This window comes from Hyperolius riggenbachi, chromosome 4, assembly GCF_040937935.1.
Source record: "Hyperolius riggenbachi isolate aHypRig1 chromosome 4, aHypRig1.pri, whole genome shotgun sequence".
Lineage (NCBI taxonomy): Eukaryota > Metazoa > Chordata > Amphibia > Anura > Hyperoliidae > Hyperolius > Hyperolius riggenbachi.
This window is the reverse complement of record NC_090649.1, coordinates 188,877,597-188,898,874: the sequence shown is the minus strand read 5'-3', so window position 1 is coordinate 188,898,874 and position 21,278 is coordinate 188,877,597. Positions and strand designations below refer to the sequence as shown.

General features: G+C 42.7%; 1 protein-coding gene across 1 annotated transcript in view; it reads left to right on the top strand.

The window, feature by feature from the left end:
• Positions 1–21,278, top strand: part of LOC137571651 (fetuin-B-like) — a 36,083-nt gene that overhangs the window by 6,770 nt on the left and 8,035 nt on the right. The window contains exons 2-5 of the mRNA XM_068281111.1: positions 5,349–5,471; positions 8,012–8,099; positions 16,122–16,288; positions 20,084–20,197. Of these exons, the coding sequence (XP_068137212.1) occupies positions 5,349–5,471; positions 8,012–8,099; positions 16,122–16,288; positions 20,084–20,197 (492 nt within the window). The remainder of the gene's footprint in view (positions 1–5,348; positions 5,472–8,011; positions 8,100–16,121; positions 16,289–20,083; positions 20,198–21,278) is intronic.

The window sequence follows — 21,278 nt, the reverse complement described above, 5'->3', positions numbered from 1 at the left end:
TCCTTCTGTCGCTTGTCCCTGTTTTCGTGTGTCTGTCTTGTCTGCTGCGCTTGCTGGAGGCTCGGTGAGGTAACCGTTAAGCAAGCGCTCGCGTCCTCTGTTTCATGTTTGTCTGTTAATGGTTAGTTAGGCGTGCTTGTCTCTATTGTGCTTATCACGTGGAGACCGCGCATAACCGCGTGCACTGTTGCGAATGAGTGCGGTGTTCGCGGTTAGCTAGCATTTGTTATTTTCCGTATCTCCTTATTGTATTGTTTGCTGTGCCTTTGCTACTCTCGTGCTCCGCCTTGCTGTAACCTTGTGTCACGTCTGGCGATCGCACCTCTCGCGATCGCGTTCCTGTTTCTTATCTGCTGTGGTGTGTGCACAGTCGCGGGTTGGCGACTAATTTTATGCACACACACACAATCTGTCTCTATGCTCACTCTCAATCGCTTCTCTTGCGATTGCGTTTCTTCCCTTCGTACAATTCCTGTCTGGCGTGTGTGGTAGGGCAGAGGAGCTGTTCCTCTGCACTCCACAGCTCCACCTGCCGACAGGAATTTCCCTCTGCAGGTGCATAGCACCTAGCCTGGGTGTCCTCAATAATACGCTTGTGGAGGAAATCCGCCGCGTCAGCGCACGTCTGGTGCGCTGACCACGGAGACGATTCCACAATCGTTACACACACGATGCAACTTCCCGTTCACCCATTGATCGGGCGGGAAATTGTATCGTGTGTACCCAGCGTTAGTATTTAGTAGTAGGAACAGGCCCTAGTCCTGCCCCCACCCAATCTTGCACACTTGGCTGATTGAGCATGCCCATACATAGAGGCGTCTCTGCCTGACATTTCATATTATGTACATTTTTCCTCCTATCCATTTCATGAAAAAATCTCTCTTATCAGAAAATGTTAAAGCTTAAATGCAGGATTTTTTTTTTAAATCTTACATATGGTGAAACGTAAGTAAACATGTTTTGCCTGGTTTAATTGCTGTCAGTGTCTCCATTGGAGAGATTTCTTCTCCCCCCCCCCCCCCCCTTAAAGCGGATCCGAGATGAAAAACGAACTATAACAAGTAACTCGTCTATGTATCTTATCTAAAGTTTATATAGTTTACACAGCAAATCTAGCTGCAATCAGCTTTAATAGAATATGATTATTTCTTCCTGTGCTACAATGACAGCAGCCATGTTGTTTGTAAACATTGCACAGAGGCAGGCCTATCTGCATCTTGAGCAAAAAAAACCTAATCCGCCCCCTCCTCCTCCTCCCTCCTCCCCTCTGCCTCTGAAATACCTGGCTACAGGGCCGGTCCTGGACTTTCTGCTGCCTGAGGCAAAGATCGTAAAGGCGCCCCCCCCCCCCATATTTCTATATAACATTACATCCCCCACACAACCGACCGTGTCCGTGAAGGAAAGCCTGAGTGACACAGCAAAGTGAGTGACTGACTCACCGGGGATTGGGTCTCCCTCCGGGTCTGGCGGCGGCGAAGGGCGGGCATCCGCATCCAGCATGCATCCTGCACTGGCAGGGGACAGACGGCTGCGGTCTGCGGCGGGCATGCTCCATCTCGGATCTGAGGGATCTCGCGCTGGGCCAGTGAGCGGCGGCCGGCGGCAGCCAGCCAGCCTCATCATCATCATCGTCACGGTCACGTCGGCGGCGCTCGCTGCTCAGTGACTGACCGTGACAATCAGCCGCAGCCAGGGCAGCAGAGCGGGCGGCAGCCGCCGCCATCAAATCAGCAGGCTTAGGCATTAGGCAGCGTCACCAGCGTGCAGCCTTGGAGGAGACAGGAGAGGCCGCAGAGCTCGGAGTTATCGGACTCGGAGGCCGGCGGCAACAGTGCGGTTTCTAGGCTAAAATGCACCCAGGGCGAGGGTGTAAAAATTGCCCCCCCCCCTGGTATAGGTAGCCAGCTATAGGTGCCCCCCGAGTATAGGTGGCCAGGCATGGGTGAGCCAGTAAAGTTGCCCCCAGTATAGGTTAGCCAGGTAGTTGCGTCCAGTATAGGTAGCCAGTATAGTTGCCCCCAGTATGTTAGATAGGCAGGCACCCCCCCCCCGGTATAAGTTAGATAAGTAGGTGCCCCCAGTACAGGTTAGCTAGGTAGGTGCCTTCAATATAGGTAGCCAGTATAGTTGCCCCCAGTATAGGTTAGATAGGTAGGTACCCCCAGTATAGGTTAGTTAGGTAGGTGCCCCCAGTATAGGTAACCTGTATAGGCTAGCTAGGTAGGTAGGTGCCCCAAATACAGGTTAGATAAGTGCCCCCAGTATAGGTTAGATAGGTAGCTTCCCCCCAGTATAGGTTAGATTAGGTCGCTGCCCTTCAGTATAGGTTAGATTAGGTAGGTGCCCCCAGTACAGGTTAGATTAGGTAGGTGCCCCCAGTATAGGTTAGACAGGTAGCTGCCCCCCAGTATAGGTTAGATAGGTAGCTGCCCCCCAGTATAGGTTAGATAGGTAGCTGCCCCCCCAGTACAGGTTAGATAGGTAGCTGCCCCCCAGTATAGGTTAGATAGGTAGCTGCCCCCCCAGTACAGGTTAGATAGGTAGCTGCCTCCCAGTATAGGTTAGATAGGTAGCTGCCCCCCCAGTACAGGTTAGATAGGTAGCTGCCCCCCAGTATAGGTTAGATAGGTAGCTGCCCCCCAGTGTAGGTTAGATAGGTAGCTGCCCCCCGGGTGTAGGTTAGATAGGTAGCTGCCCCCCAGTATAGGATAGATAGGTAGCTGCCCCCCAGCATAGGTTAGATAGGTAGCTGCCCCCCTGTATAGGTTAGATAGGTAGCTGCCGCCCAGTGTAGGTTAGATAGGTAGCTGCCCCCCAGTATAGGATAGATAGGTAGCTTGCCCAGTATAGGTTAAGTAGGTAGGTGCCCCCTCATAAAGGCGGAGGGGGGAGCCGGAGCCGCGGGGAGGGCAGCCCGACCTCTCCCTCCCTCTCCCCGGGCCGCTCTCCATGCTCCCCCCTCGGACTGCAGGCAGCAGAGTTAGCGCGCAGGGAAGCGCTGCTGTACACAGCTGTTACTCACCTCCCTGGATCCGATCGCCGCTCCCGCCCTGCTGGTCTCCTCTCTGCAATGTAGCCGCTGATACATTACACGTGGCTGCTTCCCCCCGCTATCACAGGCCACTTCATCTGGTGCCGCCCCTCCACTTCCTGCCGCCTGAGGAACCCGCCTCACCCCGCCTCATGGGCGGGCCGGCCCTGCCTGGCTAGTAATACCTCCCCCTCCTCCTGCCCAGACTGAGCTCCCATGAGCCCTTGCTACTGTCTGAAAGTGCCTTGGCTCTCTGAAAACCTGTGGGCGTGGCTTGTTTCATTTATAGGGAATTAGAGTATTAAAACAAAAACAAAAAAGTATTTGGCTTTAGGAATGCCCTATAAACAATAGGAAAGGAACACAATTATGCAATGAGTAAAATTTCATCTCGCATCCACTTTAATGGCTTCTACATGAATACTGTAAGGGTAGCCATACACATGATTATTATGGGCAGAATCGACAAAGAGACAAATTTATCTCTAATCGAATCTGATTAGAGGTACATTTGTCTCTTGTTGATTCTCCCCATATTCTACAGGCTGATTCCCGTCCGATTTAAGCATGAAAGCTTCAGGGAATCGGCTGAGCCCGTGTGAACCAGTCCTTAGGCTACGTTTCCACTAGTGCATTGTGATTCCATTGCAGAAAACGCATAAACGAATTCACATGCGGATGCAAATTCGTATGCATGTGAATTTACGCACATGTTTTCGCATATTTTTCTAACTATGCGATTTTAACCATGTCAGTGCCCTGTTCTTTTTCATGAAATTTTACTCGAAAACTTACGCAAATTCACATTGACATTCGCATGATGAAAACGCATGCGATTTTCCTATTAATTAAATTACATGCGAATCGCACAATATGTGTGCCGGGTGCGAATTCTGATGGCTCTGCTGTGCAGAATTGTTCTGCACAGCCCTGCGCACAGATTTTTTTTGTAGTGGAAACAGGCCCATTGACTTGTATTGTCATGCGAATCTGCCTGCAGAAAATGCATGCAAATTTTCGCTAGTGGAAACAGGCCCTCATAATTCTCATACAGAAGTTTCCAGCTCTGCTCTGTGGCGGTTAATACTAGTGTATGACCAATTTTAATCCTGTAGATAGGAAACAAGACTCAGCAATAAACACTTCTCAGGAATTATAATCCTATTCTGTAAAGAATGTGGATAATGGGGAAAGAGGAGCCCAGACAAGATAAAATGCGTTAAAAACAAATAAAATGAAAAAAGTGAGGTGACAAATTCACGTGTTAATAGAATTGTATTGCACTGGTAATGCGTTTCGTGAGTGCATACCCACTTCCTCAGGCCAAATAGCAGTGCCTAAAAGTGCTTGTAGCCACAAATAAGACATCTTATTTGTGCAATAAAATTCTATTAATACGTGAATTTGACTTAATTGAGGTAAGCCACCTCACTTTTTTCATTTCATTTGTTTTTAACGAATTTTATCTTCTCTGGGCACCTCTTTCCCCTTTATCCTGTGCCTTCACCCTCCTTTTGGAGGGGGATCAACCCTCTTTGACCAATTTAGGTCATTTGAGGTTTGCTTGTTATCAAGAGTGCGACCATCACCAGCTCCGTCTAGTCACGAGTGGAGTCGGGAGTTATACATCTCCATCTTCTAGTGGTCGGTTGCCCTTCTGCAACCCACCTTTGTGAGTATAATTCATCCGCATATTTTACATACTTCTGGTACTGTGACATACTGCACCATTTGGGCTTCTGTTGTCTCTGTGTATTCTTTCTGTGGGGTGCAATTTTTATTATCCCTACTTTTTGTCTGTAAAGGATGTGTTATTTGTTGATGTCTGTCACTCTAGGAGTTAGGCACAGGATTAGCGCAACATCCAAGTAACTAGCATTGTTAAAAAGGAAGTCGGCAGTGGCATAAAACATGGATTTCCTTTAGGTCGCATTCACAGTGGCACATTGAGGAGCTGCATTATAAAGTCTTATAACGCAGCTTACAGCACAGCAATGATAATCCTACTTGACTTCACAGCGCGATGTTGACATCGCATTGAAAAATGTTGCGTTATGGTAACTCACTGCTTGCAGTGCGTTACCTCTGAACACAGACGCGTTGCATTTAAAGGTCGCATTAAAACGCAACGTCCCACAGTGAATACAGCCTTAATCCTCTGAAAAAAACCAGTGAAATATGCAAATAATTAGAAAAAAAATTATAACTTCGTAATAAATGCACAAACATTTTATAACTGACTTGTAATCAGTATTTTATTGTACTTTTATTTATAAACTTTAATTTACTTAGATTTTCTTCTGCCCATTTTCAGGAGCGGAGTGTACCTGGTGCTGCTGTCTACTATGTAGATGTTGATGTCATTGAGACAGGCTGCCATGTTCTGAGTGGGAAAGGCTGGAAGGATTGCAACAAAGAAGTTCAATTCCATGAACTGGTAAGTATTACAACCAGTTTAAACGTCGCTCAGAGCCCTTTTCCACTAGCAATCGCTAGCGTTCACGCTGAACGCTAGCGATTGCTGAATCGCAATTACCGGCGATTCCCCGACGTTCGCGGCTGCGATTTTGCTATGCTATGCACTGCATAGCAAAATCGCGGCAATTATCGCTCCGCCGCGCGTTCGCGTTCCCGGCAAAAACAAATCGCGGTAGTGGAAATGACCTACCGCGATTCCCATGTTAAAAAGCAAACCGTAGCGATTGTAAAATCGCTAACGGTTTGCGTTTTTGCGATTCAGCCAGCACAAACGCGCTGGTGGAAAAGGGCCCTCAGGCATAAAGTTGGACGTGTGTACGCACCATTAGAACAATAGCTATCTGTCCATTAATGTCATTGCATCGGACTAACCGTACAAGCAGGAAGCCTACAACTGATGACTCACCTTGTAGCAGTTCAAAGTGGGATCAGTGAATAATGGCGCACAGCGCCTATGCATAAAAATGGCGCCGCATTAAAAAGATACGCTTATCGCTATTTATCGTTAGTACTGCATAATAATGGCGCACAGGGAAAAAAAAAGAAAAACGGCACACACTAACGTTATTTATCAATAGTGGCACACAGTAACGTTATTTATCAATAGTGGCACACACTAACGTTATTTACCAATAGCGCCCTACATAAGCCAAACTGCAGACGTTATTTAACTGCAAAACGGGGAATGGATTTAATGTAACACTGTCAAGGTTAGGGTTAGGCACCACTGGGGGGGTCTTAGGGTTAGGCACCATCAGGGGGGTCTTAGGGTTAGGCACAATCAGGGGGGTCTTAGGGTTAGGCACCACCAGGGGGGTCTTAGGGTTAGGCACCACCAGGGGGGAGGTTAGGGTTAGGCACCACCAGGGGGGTCTTAGGGTTAGGCACCACCAGGGGGGTCTTAGGGTTAGGCACCACCAGGGGGGTGGTTAGGTTAGGCACCACCAGGGGGGTCTTAGGGTTAGGCACCACCAGGGGGGTGGTTAGGATTAGGCACCATCAGGGGGGTTTTAGGGTTAGGCACCACCAGGGGGGTCTTAGGGTTAGGCACCACCAGGGGGGTCTTAGGGTTAGGCACCACCAGGGGGGTCTTAGGGTTAGGCACCACCAGGGGAGTTTAGGTGTTAGGGATAGGTACAGAGAGGGTTCTGTGTGTTAACGGTAAATAACAATAAGGCTTTAACGCTAAATAACAATAAGGCTTTAACGTTAAATAGCGATAAGAGTCAAACGGATTAGCGGCAACACCGTGCGCCATTATTCGCAGGCGCCATTTTCAGATGCATGCGTTAAAAGTGGAGCCAGGGACTATTGCTAGCAAGTGGATAATGCAGCCGGAGCTGGAGCGGGATTATTTTGTCTCTGAGCATTCAGCTAGTTTACAGCTGAAATGACAAACTCACATTTCATTTCTAGCAGGTCACTCTTAAAGGACAACTAAAGTGAGAAGAATATGGAGGCTGCCATATTTATTTCCTTTTAAACAATACCAGTTGCCTGGCAGCCCCACTGATCTATTTGGCTGCAGTAAGGTCTGAATAACACCAGAAACAAGCATGTGGCTAATCTTGTCAGATCTGACAATAATGTCAGAAACACCTGATCTGCTGCATGCTTGTTTAGGGTCAATGGCTAAAAGTATTAAGGTACATAAATACGTGACGTCCTGATTTTCCGCCCAACTTGTCGTCCTACTTGTCGTTTGAATGACAAGTTGGACGTGTGTACTTTCAGTCAAGTGACTGATAACAGCCGGTTTGCCCGATCCGCTTGGCGGATCAGTTGCACAAACTGCCGTTCAAATGACTGTCAGTGTGAACAACATGTGCAGTGTGAATGGAGGAAAAAGCATTGCATCCGCAAAACATACAAATAAGTTAATTGGCTCGCTCATAAATTGACCCTAGACTACGATGGACATTTGACTATGGTAGGCATTAGATTGTGAACTCCTGCGAAGGGTGGTTAGTAACATGACTATATATTCTCTGCAAAGCGCTGCAGAATATGTCAATATAAAATGTATAAATACTACATAATATAATAATTGCAATGCATTTATGATCACGTTCTTAATTTTCTGTGGAAAAGAGAAACTAAAGAGGACATTTGTCTGGATTTTCCACTCAGTACCTCTTTTACCTTCTTTATCTTTGTAGGATCCCCATATATCACAATAGTGATTAAGAGCCCTGTTGGTGGCTTTCTTGAATTTCCCATTAGGGCTTTTTATTGGTCCATTTGTGTTATCCAATAGAAATCATTGGCAGAAACATTTGCATAATTCAGAATGTGAATTTGTGACTGAGCAATCCTATGTCTAACAATCCATCTTGTATAGTGTGAGATATAATGCTTGTGATATTATATGACACTAACTTTGGTAAAGAAATATTAATCTCACTGCTAATAAGCAATATCAGCACAATACATATTTTTCTATTAGGTAAGCATATTTAATGATGGAACACTTTCAATAATATAAATCTTTCTTCTCAGGTATTTGGTGAATGCAAAGCTATAGTTTACATAGCAAGGCCCATGCGAATACTGAAATTATTAAATTACAAGTGCACCTTGACTCCAGGTAAGAGCAGCAATATCCAGCAAAGCAACAGGGGTATACAGGGGAAGAGCCTTTAGCGTGGTCAAAATGATCAATTACCGTAATCCTGTCCACCCACTGAAATTTCATCAAGTCACATTCACATGGAAGGAAGTAACCAGCCCAGAAATCAGTGACCCATATGCAATTTACTTTTTCTCCAGGGAGAGAATTTTTCATCTTCAATTTAAAATAACTTTCCAGCAAATTTCAACTAAAATAGTGCAAAAAAGGAGGTGAAAACTAATATCAAAATTATTGTGAGTATTTTCTTGCTTTCTGGTGGCTTAAAGGGCATTTTATTGACAAGTTGAAAAACATCAGCTAGGTGATAAGTCAGGAGAAAAAGTGAATTGCATATGAGCCAGTATAAGGCTTAAAGTGAACCAGAGACGAAGCACCCTCATGTATTTAACCATATATATCAGTGGGAACATTAGAGAAAACACCTACCCTGCTCTCTGCTTCATCCTTCACTGCTCAGCCTGCTTGTTATCAGCCCTGATAAAATCCCAGACTGAGCATTCAGTCTGCCTTTGCTCAGGAATCATTATAGCTGAGTCATTATAGCAGAGCCAGAAGGGGGTAGGCTTGGGCTTGAAAAGACATCAGAGAAGACAGGCTCAGCTATAATGATTCCTGAGCAAAGCCAGACTGAATGCTCAGCTGGGGATTTTATCAGGGCTGTTAACAAGCAGGCTGAGCAGTGCAGAATGAAACAGAGCAGGGTAGGTGGTTTCTCTGATGTTCCCACTAATATATATGGTAAAATACATGAGGGTGATTCGTCTCTGGTTCACTTTAACCAGTTCGGCCTATCTGGACGAACTTCCTCGTCCAGATAGGCACTGCTGCTGCCGCCGGCTGGTGTGCGCGATCGGGCACGCCCCCGCACGCGCTCCCGCTGCCCGCCGCTAGCCCCTCCATCAGTGAATGGGAATATAATTCCCATTCACCGATCTAACTTCCCCGCAGAAATACTGACGCTTTCTCTCCAGAGAGCACGGTATTTCTGCCCCCAGGAAACATCTCCCCAGCATTTTAGTTCCTGGATGCGAGATCGTTCGCATCCAGGACTTTTTTCACTGTGGCCATCTTGTGGCCAAATAGTAAACTGCACCAACATACATTTTTAATAAAAAAAAATATTATTTTACATTTAAAATTAACAGTTTCCCTCCCACACCAAAAATTACCCACATACACTTTTTTTTATTAAAAATAAAAATAAAAAATACAATTAAAAAAAACAAAAAGAACATAAATAGTTACCCAAGGGTCTGAACTTTTTAAATATGCATGTCAAGAGAATATGTTATTATATTATTTAAAATTATAAGCTTATAAATAGTGATGGACGCAAATTGAAAAAATGCACCTTTATTTCTAAATGAAATATCGGCACCATAAATTGTGATAGGGACATCGTTTAAACGGTGTAATAACCGGGACAGATGGGCAAATAAAATACATGAGTTTTAATTATGGTAGCGTATATTAATTTCAAACTATAATGGCCAAAAACTGAGAAATAATAAATTTTTTTCATTTCTTTCTTAATCTTCCTATTAAAATAGATTTAGAAAAAAATAATTCTTAGCAAAATGTACTACCCAAAGAAAGCCTAATTAGTGGCGGAAAAAACAAGATATAGATCAATTCATTGTGATAAGTAGCAATAAAGTTATAGGCGAATGAATGGGAGGTGAACGTTGCTCGGATGCATGAGATTTTCGGACTGCTGTGCTGAACCGGTTAAGTCCCTTTACAAAATATTCAAGGTCTGTCCACTTATACCTGCCACTCAACTTTTCATAGAGGTATCCAATTCAAATAAGTGAAATCTGCTTCACACCGAACCACATTTCAGTTGCCATACCTGCAACAGGAGCCTACCTTGAGCTATAATACTTATTCTTTCCAGAAAAATAATAATTTTAGCCACCTGCACTTTTTACATCAAACCACCGTTTTCCCTCTAGAGACAGAGACCTGAATATACACAATTTTGGTATTGCAAAAAACCTTTCACCTTTATAATTTTAGGGACAGACATTTACCCTGCCTTATAATATTGTGTCTGATAGGGTAAGATAAATGAGAGAGCGTTTTTTTTTCCAGATGATGAATATAGTGGAAGAGGCCCTGGCCCTTCTTCAATTCACTTTTTCTCATAGGAGATCTTTTTTTGTCTGTTTCAAATATCTTTTCAGCACTGCAATTGAAAAAGTACTGAAAAAAGTACCAAGAAGTAGGTGAAAAAGAACTATCAAGAGTATTTTCCTGTTTGTTGGTAGCTTAAAGAGTAACTGTTAGGCATAAAATACACAATAACTTCTGTATTGCTGGGTGATATATTAGTAGAAAGGATAATAATCAGGCAATTGAAAAGTTTAAAATCATCCTTAATTTTTTTTTCATGTGCAATTTCTCTCCTCATGCCCCCAGGATCTAAGAGCGTACGCATGGACGCAGAAGAGAAGTGACAGGCTTGCTGAATCAGCCTAATTGGCTGATGCCTCTGTCATTCACTTCTCTGCTCTTTGATTGGCCGCCTTGGTCTCCCCTTCTCTCTAATCCAGCCGCTGTAAAAGCGCAGGGAGGGGGGCCAGAGGCTATCTACTGTCACTGTCCTTTGCCCCCCTCCTCCAGTAAGCAGATGCTTATCTATGGAGAGGGAAGGCTCTGGGTTCTATAGAGCCTTGCTGTTCCTCTCCTGGATCCCTCCTTCCAGCGCTGTCACCCCTGTTATTATTATATTTATTTAATCTCCTTAGCGGTATGCCCGTCACTATGTCGGATGTACGACTCACTCGCCTCAGGGGTTCCCCAGGATTAATGTAACAGATTGCATGGCTGCAAAAGCTTTAGCTAGCACTAGGCTAGCTAGTATAGGTAGCCGGCAGCCCCCGATCGGCCCCGATCCCCTGATCCAGCCACTTAATACATTACCCAGCCTGGCTCAAGCGATTGGCACAGCCTCCCTGCACAGCTCCGGTCTCTCTATTGGGAGGATCGGGTCTACGCATGACGTCAGTGACATCATGACGTCATGTACAATCCTCCCCATAGAGAAGGTCGGAGCTGTGAAGGGAGGCTGCGCCGATTGCTGGAGCCAGGCTGGGTAATGTATTAAGTGGCTGGATCAGGGAATCGGGGCCGATCGAGGGGTGCCGGCTACCTATGCTAGCTAGCCTTGTGCTATCTAAAGCTTTTGCAGCCATGCAATCTGTTACATTAATCCTGGGTGACTCAAAAGCTGCAAAATGTCCGGAGCAGCGTAACGCTCAGGAGGTTAACCGATCAGTCCAATACTGCTCTGTGCCACCACGGTAGGCTTTGGAAGCCTCACAAAGATGGGCGGCTCTGTATTGCGCCTGTGTGAGTCACGCATGCACAGTACGGAGCCACCTGTCTTCGGGAGCACTCGGGCTCCCAAAGACTTCCGACGCCTTCTGCTGCAGCAGATAGGAATGGCAGTGATGGTGCTGGAATGAGGGGACCCTGAGAATAACGGGAAAGCTCTGTAGGACCAAGGGTCTTCTCTTTCCTTCCCTTTCCTATATCAGTAAAAGGCATTTTACTGATATAGGCCTCAATTCACTAAGATCCTGCTGGAGATAATAAGGCAAGCGAAAACTTGCCACGACACAGTGAGAGAGTTATCTTATTTCTTCATGCCTTAAAGGGAACCAGAGATGAACGTTTCACACAAATTAAACATATCAGTTGATAGCTTGTAAAGAATAAATGCTCTACCTGATAATTTTGCCGCTCTGGTGTGCCTTTTTTAGTGTTTTTTATCCATTATTGCTCCAGGAAAAATCAAATATGGCCGCCGGCTCATATCCCTTCTCCTTCTGGGTTATCAGTTGTTCTGGATGTGCTGTCTAGGCTATATGAGACTATGCTGCTATCTAGGCTAAATGCAGCCTTTCATCTATGTGCTTTCATTTTGGTATGATGTACAGCTGCCTGTAAGAAGTCACTCTCATAGAAATGAAACTGCCGTTATTATCAGTATCTAGTGCACACAGAGCACACAGGGATCATATTACAGCCACAGAGCTTCTCTCTCAGGAGCAGCAGCCTCTCCCATATCATCACAGTTCTCAGTATGCAAAGCAGGAAATCTAAGCCAGGAGAGGGAAAGGCTTGGGCTTGAAAAGACTACACAGAAGAGTGACTCAGCTATAATGATTCCAGGTCAAACCTCGACTGAATAGTCGATGGATTCTTATCACAGTTGCTAATAGACTAATTAAGCAGATAACAATGAAACTAAAAGCAGGGTAGGTGTTTACTGTCATGTTCCCACTGATAAATGTAATAAAATACATGAGGGTGCTTCATCTCTGGTTCTCTTTAAGTTACCTCCTCTGTAGTTATTTTCACATGCAGCTAATTAACAGCCGGTCTTTAACCACTTTGTCCTCCTTGACGTATAAAAACGTCAAGGAGGACAGGCGCGCTCCCGCGGCCGATCGCGCGCATGCACGCGCACTCCCGGCCGTGGATTCGGTAGCCCAGGAATCAATGTATCGGGCTATGGTGCCCGATCACTGATTCCTCTCCCCCGCTGAAAAAGCGACAGCTTTTCTCGGAAGCTACGCTTTTTCTGAAACTATGTCCCTCTAAGCGTACATTGTACGCTTAGAGTGACGTCATGTAAACAAAATCAAGATTGCCATCTTGTGGCCAAAAAGTAAAAATAAAAGTAAAAGTAAAAAAAAATTACAATACACAAATATTTCCCCAAATAACACACTATTTACATCCCACCCTCCCAAAAATGCCCACATAAAATGTTTAATAAAAAAAAAAAAAAATTACTATAAAAAAAAAAAACATAAATATTTACCTAAGGGTCTAAACTTTTTAAATATCTATGTAAAGATGAAATATTTCTCTCTATTTTTTTTTTTTTTTTTATAAGCTTGTGATGAATGCAAAACGGAAAAAATGCTCGTTTATTTCCAAATAAAATATTGTCGCGATATATTGTGATAGGGACATAATTTAAACGGTGAAATAACCGTGACAAATTGGCAAATACAATACGTGGGTTTTAATTATGGAGGCATGTATTATTTTAAAACTATAATGGCCGAAAACTGACAAATGAATTTTTTCATTTTTTTTCTTATTCTTACTGTTAAAATGCATTTACAGTAAGGTAGCTCTTAGCAAAATGTACCCCCCAAAGAAAGCCTAATTGGTGGCGGAAAAAACAAGATATAGATCAGTTCATTGTGATAAGTAGTGATAACGTTATAGGCTAATTAATGGGAGGTGAACGTTGCTCGGATGCATAAAGTGAAAACGACTGAGAGCTTAAAGAGACTCCGTAACAAAAATTGCATCCTGTTTTTTATCATCCTACAAGTTCCAAAAGCTATTCTAATGTGTTCTGGCTTACTGCAGCACTTTGTACTATCACAGTCTCTGTAATAAATCAACTTATCTCTCTCTTGTCAGACTTGTCAGCCTGTGTCTGGAAGGCTGCCAAGTTCTTCAGTGTTGTGGTTCTGCTATGAACTCCCCCTTCCAGGCCCCTCTGTGCACACTGCCTGCGTGTTATTTAGATTAGAGCAGCTTCTCTCTTCTCTCTTATCTTTGACAAGCTGGATAAATCGTCCTCTGAGCTGGCTGGGCTTTCACATACTGAGGAAATCCAGACAAGGGCAAAGCTGTTTGCAGGAAGAAAAGAGCAACCTGAAACTTCAGTGCATGAGAGATGCAGGGGGAAAGAAACACACAAATGATCTCTTGAGATTCAAAAGGAAGGCTGTATACAGCCTGCTTGTGTATGGATGTATTTTCTATGTGTGGACATACTGTACATCAACCTACTTCCTGTTTTGGTGGCCATTTTGTTTGTTTATAAACAAACTTTTTAAAACTGTTTTTAACCACTTTTAATGCGGCGGGGAGCGGCGAAATTGTGACAGAGGGTAATAGGAGATGTCCCCTAACGCACTGGTATGTTTACTTTTGTGTGATTTTAACAATACAGATTCTCTTTAAGTGGTTAACTTTAGAATTCTGGAGTTATTTTAAGGATTGAAGAGTTAACTTAAAGACAGAAGAGTTAACTTTAGGTTTGCCTGAGGTAAAATGTTTCCTGAATACGACATGCCTCATCACCATGGTGATAACTATAGAAACGTTATTAAAGACATGAGATAAGCTTAGTGAATTGAGGCCAATGTGTGAAAATATCACTTAAGAAAAAAATAGGAGAAAAAGTGAATTGATTATGGGCCCCTCTCTCCATCTATCCAGGGCCGGATTTGTACTTTCCAGTGCCCTAGACCTGCTGTCACCAACTGCCCCGACCACCCACCACCAAAAAACATGCTGTCCAACACTCTGACTAGCGATCACTGGTTTGAATGGGCTAGTTTCTGTTGTGGTGCTCTGCCCCCCATTCAACAAATAATTCCTGTAATTTGCACTCCTGCCCGAATGTGCACAGCAGTGTGTTCTGGGCATGCATACTTGAGAAATGACACTGATGTATGACAGGTACTTGTCAAGAATGCATAACACTGCACCGGCCTCAGTTGCTGTGCACATCTGGGCAGGAGCGGGAAATTACAGGGAGCGCGAGTGGCCAGAGCATGCGCTGCTTCTTTATCCTCTGTGCGACTGGCTGCAGTCGGAGCCACAAACAGGTGGCAGGGCAGTGCAATGGAGAGAAGCCCATCCAAAACAGAGAACAGGTAAGTAGCAAACATCCTGTCAAGACCAACTTTGGATGTTCTGTTGTAATTAGAGTGGACCTGAATTCAAGACTTCCTCTCTGCTCTAAAATATATGCAACAACATAACCTTTAAAGGGAAGGTCCGCACTGAAAAAACAAACTTAGTACCCCAATATTGGGGTACGAATAAAGTGTTTATTTATGTCAGACAAGTAGTCTAGCCTGCTTTCGGGGGTAAGTCCACCACTGCCTCCCCAGCATATTTTAAAACGTTTAATTATTGTTTTTATTCTGCTGGCGCCTCTGTTCATCAAAGTCATTATAGTGTCCACCCTTGGTGGAAGGGGGACCCACCTCTACCTTTCTTCTATCTACGGAGAGCGACTTCTTAACCCTGAGTGAGGACAGGCCTAATCTCCTCACCTGCATTCACAGTGGTTGCCTCAGCGGTAACCCTTGTTTGTGAGTATAACCTTCTCACATTACATTATTCACTATTGTCCTGAGCATACTACACCATATTGGGCTCTCGGTGTCTTTTTCACGTCTCTAAAAGAACTGGAGGGTGTTTTAACTGAAGAATGGGCTAAAATTCCTTTGGAAACAATTCACAATTTGTATGAATCAATACCTCGGAGAATTGAGGCTTTTAATTGCCGCAAAAGGTGGACCTACACCATATTAAAATATATTGTTCTTTTTCAAGGTGTTTCCATTATTTTGTCCAACCCCTGTAAATCCCTGGTATTTCTCACATCGACTTGTATGTCCATCATACAGAAGAATTAATCATCAGGTGACAGCAGATGCTGATTGTCATAACACATCAGGCAGTGAGAGAGAGAGAGAGAAGCAGGGATTGGGGAACTCTGGAATTCAGCTATAAGTGCAGAGCAGGGCGCTGGCTGGCTGCATTGCAGGACCAGAAGAGGTGATTTACTTTTACATATGACCTCTTCTCTCTCCAAGTCCTGCTGCCCTTCTGATCTTATCTGTTTTTATCACCATAAGCCATGGCCTTTGTGGCCTTCCCAGAAATCTGGCCCTACATCTATCATCTCAGACTTTCATTACATTCTTATACTCCAACAATGAATGCAGGCAAACTAAGCAACAATATTCATTTTACTTATCTTAGTTGGATGAAGAACACTTTATCATGTAAAATCATAATAGTACTGGCTTAGGATGCTATACCATCCTGAGGATCAATGATAATTGCATCATAACAAATATAACGGTAATGTGGTTGTGTAACAGAAGATTGTACACTGAAGTAAAACTACTGTTGTTTCAGTTCCTTCTAGCACCATCGTCCAAACCTGCCCTGACTGCCCTGTTATTGTGAAAGAGATCACACTAGAAATTAAAACGAAAGCTGCACACCTGGTGGAAAAATTCAACAAAGAATCCAATGAAACCAAACATTTCAAACTGGATAATATAGAAAGAGTGCGAACCCAGGTGAGAATAGCATACATGTGAAATAACAGCAAATAGACTGCCTTGTTTTAATAATGGTTTCATTTTTTCATGCTCATATTGATTTGTTTACTCCTTGTACAACTCAGTGATAATAATTATATATACATACAATATCTCACAAACGTGAGTACATCTCACTAACTTTTTGTAAATATTTTATTATATCTTTTCTTGGAATAATCCTAAAGGTATGACACTTCGATACAATGTAAAGTATAGTCTGTACTAATTTGCAAATGATTATACTGCGCTCCAATCAAAAAACGAAATACAGGGGATCGCAGTAAAAAAAGGTTTCACTCCACCTTGCTCAGTACTCCACAACGATTCACTGCGCTTTCCAAACCCTAAAAGAGAATTTTAAAACACACACATAGTGCGAAGTATTGTCTTAAAAAAAACAATCTGCACCCCGTGCATGCACTCCTGGGGGTAAGGCCTTCACCGTATATGGGATCTCAACCACTCTCCCAATGTGATTGCACTCACCAGAAGCGCTTCTTGAGTATAAGCATATCATATATAAAGACGTCAGCCGATCAGAATCTTCATATAAAACCAACTTTCCAATGTATTGCCACAAGTGATACAGGTTGACAGAGGGTACATATGATCCTACCGCGGATATAACAGAGTCATACGCCACCACGCTGCCTCTCTTGCTTCTTCCTCGTACTCTCGTGACGTCAGCGCGCGCACCTCCGACTCCGCCCTACGCGTTTCGTCCCGTTACATGACTCATTCAGGGGCTGGAGGTCGCTACCCGACGTCAGATTAAATACCATCCGTGCTTCCTCTGCCTGTCGCTCCGCCCGCATCACCGCCCTCCTCTCGTTGCTAGGCTGTCAAAGGCGTGATGACTTCATTATACCCCGCGGTTATGGTATACAATTAAATTACTACTATATTAAAATTCATTTAAACATCAGGCATAGTTCCCCATACTCATATTATGTCCATATAATCTTCCATATAAAAATAAATAATGTTCCATATAAATTCCCTTCACTTATATCTACGCCACCCCTGTGCATAAACCACCGGTCATATACATCATCCCCCGCTCCTCATATTCATATCTCCCCCACCCTGCATTAATTAAAGTGACAGTGCCAATTGCATCTAATAGTGCTTATGACATCTCCAACGCCATTCATTAGTTGCTGCATAGTATAGTGTGTGTGTGTGTGTGTGTGTGTGTGTTTGTGTAGGTAGGTAGGTAGGTAGGTAGAGAGAGAGAGAGAGATATAGAGAGAGAGAGAGAGATCGATAGATAGATCGATAGATAGATAGATAGATATAGATATAGATATATATATATAATAGTGTGTATATCAATATCTCAAAGCGAATTTCCCTGTAAGAATTAATGGAAACTGAGTTACAGTAAAAAGTAAAAATGTAAACAAGACTTTCACTATAACTAACAGAATCATTGCCATCTGTTGTACAGAAGTACAATCCTGCAGCGCCAAAGGGAGAGAACTATCGGCACAGTTGTGATGACATGACGCATGTATACCTTTTTTTGCTTGTATATCAAGATGTTTCTTGTATATCAAGTCAAATTTTCCTAATATTTTTTACCCAAGTTACTCTCTCTCTCTATCTATCTATCTATCTATCTATCTATATATATATATATATATATATATATATATATATATATATATATATATATATATATATATATATATATATATATATATATATATATTACACAAACACACAAAGTAGTCTCATTTATTCAGCACAGAGTCTCATTTAACCGGCACAGACGGGAATTGCCTAATGCTGGACAAGTGTTCTTGATGTTTGCTTGAAAAACCAGCATTAAATTAGTACTAACTCCCCCCCAACTGATTAACCTTACAGTGGTGTGCAGCAGAAGCTACTTACAAATCCTCTGTGCGCCGGCCTCCTCACTTCTTGTAGCTGCTTTGTGGCATCTTGTACAAAGATCATATCTGAGCAAAATAAACTACCACATAACTGCAATACTTTCTAAATAACTTACCTGGAAATATCTGCAGATTAGGCTCTCTGACTTTATTCAGACTTTTGATCCCAATACTTGTTTGATGTAAAAGACTATGGATCAACTTAGTAGTCAGACAGCAGATATTTCCCAAAGCATCCACGCTTCTATTAACCACTTTACCCCCGCCCATACGAATTTCTCCGTCCCTTTTTCCATCCTTTCACCCCCAGGGACGGAGAAATCCGTACTGCCCGCGCTCCCGCTCGCTCTAGCGCGCACTCCCGCTCGTAAACACGCCGCCCGCCGCTCGCCCGGAGATCAATGAACGGGAAAATCCATTCCCGTTCATTGATCTAAGCCCCACAATGATCCGCTGCTTTTCCGATAAGCAGCGCGGTCATTGTGAAAAAAAAACAAAACGTACCCAGCCTCCTAGTACTTCCGGAAGGATGCTTGGAGGTCGCATTAAACAAAAAGTTACTGTTGCCATCTTGTGGCCAAATAGTAAAACTACACCCTAAAGCATTTTTCACATACAAATTCATTACTTATACACAAAAAAATAACTCATTACCTCCCACACTTCCCATTTTTTTTTTGTAATTAAAAAAAAAATAAAAATGTACAATTAAAAAAAAATACATAAATAGTTACCTTAGGGACTGAACTTTTTAAATTTTTATGTCAGGAGGGTACAACACTGTTACTTTATAAACTATGGGCTTGGAATTAGGGATGGACGCAAAACTGAAAAAAATGCACCTTTATTTCCAAATAAAATATTGGCGCCAAACATTGTGATAGGGACATAATTTAAACGGTTTTATAACCGGGACAAATGGGCAAATACATTTCATGGGTTTTAATTACAGTAGCATGCATTATTTAAAAACTATAATGGCCGAAAACTGAAAAATAATGCATTTTTTTCCCACATTTTTCCTATTTTCCCATTAAAACACATTTAGAATAAAATAATTCTTGGCATGATGTCCCACCTAAAGAAAGCCTAATTGGTGGCGGAAAAAACAAGATATAGTTCATTTAATTGTGATAAGTAATGATAAAGTTATAGACGAATAAATGGAAGGAGCGCTGAAAGGTGAAAATTGCTCTGGTGCTCAAGGGGTAAAACCCCTCAGTGGTGAAGTGGTTAAAGGACAACCGAGGTGAAAATAAACAGATGAGGTAAACAATTGTATCTATCCTCCTACTCCTAAAAATGCCTTTCATAGATATCCCACAATTTTATTTTATATTTAAATCTACTTTTTAAGTTTTTACTTTTACATTGTCCCCACTCAATGACACATTCATTGAAGCATGCCAGAGCTAAAATGTATTAACTATTGAACCTTTTTATCTCTTTCCTGCCCTCAGAAGACATTTTCTGTGAGAAAAGTGTTTTATGGTTGTAATTCCTCATCAGTGAGGGTTACGCTATTGTCTGATCCAGTCCCGACCCAGACAGAAACTGTCACTTGCATACCTGATGTTTCATTTTTTCAGGCAGCGAAAGAAAAAATGAACACAGCATAGTTAGTTGTGTGGTTGGCACTGCACATACACATAACTATCTCATCATGTCACATGTCACCTCGGGTGTCCTTTAAGATTTTAAAGAAATGTGGCACCCATGGGCTGCTTATTGGAATAGTATTTACATCAGCGAGACAAGGCTGTAGAGCACAGTGTTAAAGAATACGCTTACAATCTCATTTCCATTACAGGGCTGAAGAAACATGAAAATATTAGTAAATTCAGTCCTACTAAAAATGTTGTTTCTTTAACAGTGGGTTTTCGGACAGTCCTACTTCTTTTATTTCACCATTAAAGAAACTGAGTGTTTGAAGACACAGGCAGATGTTAACATTGAAAACTGCAAAACGCTCCACGACCATGAAGCTGTAAGTAACAATATTACCATAAGAGGTCCACTGTTTTTATTCTTATTATTGTTATTATTCTTTGCCTGACTACACTGAGCATAAACCAAAAGGCAACTTTTAACTTTTAAAGTACTTTTGATTCTATAAAATGATCACACCAATGCATGTTAAAAATGACAATTTAACAGTTGATTCAATTATATAACTTTTCACCATATGTAGTTGTTTTATAAAATGGGAGAGTTAAAAAAAACTTTGATTTCATTTTACTGATCATTTTAAAACATTCACATAATAGTTTTTTTCAATTCTGCCATAGTTGTTTTAAAATGTATAGTTTAAGATGATCGAATTAAAATCTTTTCATGCATGCTCAGCATTACTTTGCTTGTAGAAATAAATGATAGCCACCAAGTAATTAACCTCCCTGGCGGTAAGCCCGACCTCAGGCCACGCAGGAGGATTTCTCAAACCCTGCTGGGCCGATTTACATAATTTTTTCTTTAGTACACGCAGCTAGCACTTTGCTGCACAGCAGCTATCATGTAGCTAGCGCTAGGCTAAAAAAAAATTCAAAGTGCTGCGCTGCCCCCTGGCGGTTTTAATAGACCGCCAGGGAGGTTAAAGAGATTATCAATGATCATATGAGCATTATTAATACGCGTCTAGAAGTTAGCTAAGCTAACCATACACATTAGATGGAATTCTAGTGATGGTTCATTAGCTTTCCTAGACAAGGAAATAGCTTAAAAAGAGAAAACACACAGAGACCGAGAGCCCAATATGCTGTAGTATGTCAACAATCAGATGGAGACAAAATGAAAGTAATTGATGGATGTACTCACAAGTCTGGGTTACCTCAAAGGCAACCACTGTAACTGCAGGTGGGGACAATTAGAACCTGACCCCACTCAGGTGTTTAAAATTGTCGCTCTCTGTAGACAGAAAAATGGGGAAAACCCCCTCCACCTGGGGTGGACTATTCAGTGATAAAACAAGAATGACAGAGGCGCCAACAAGTATAAAATAGTTAAAACCCGCTTAAAAGGAGGGGTGCAGGTGGATACCTCAAGGCGCTTGATCCAGAAATAGATCCACT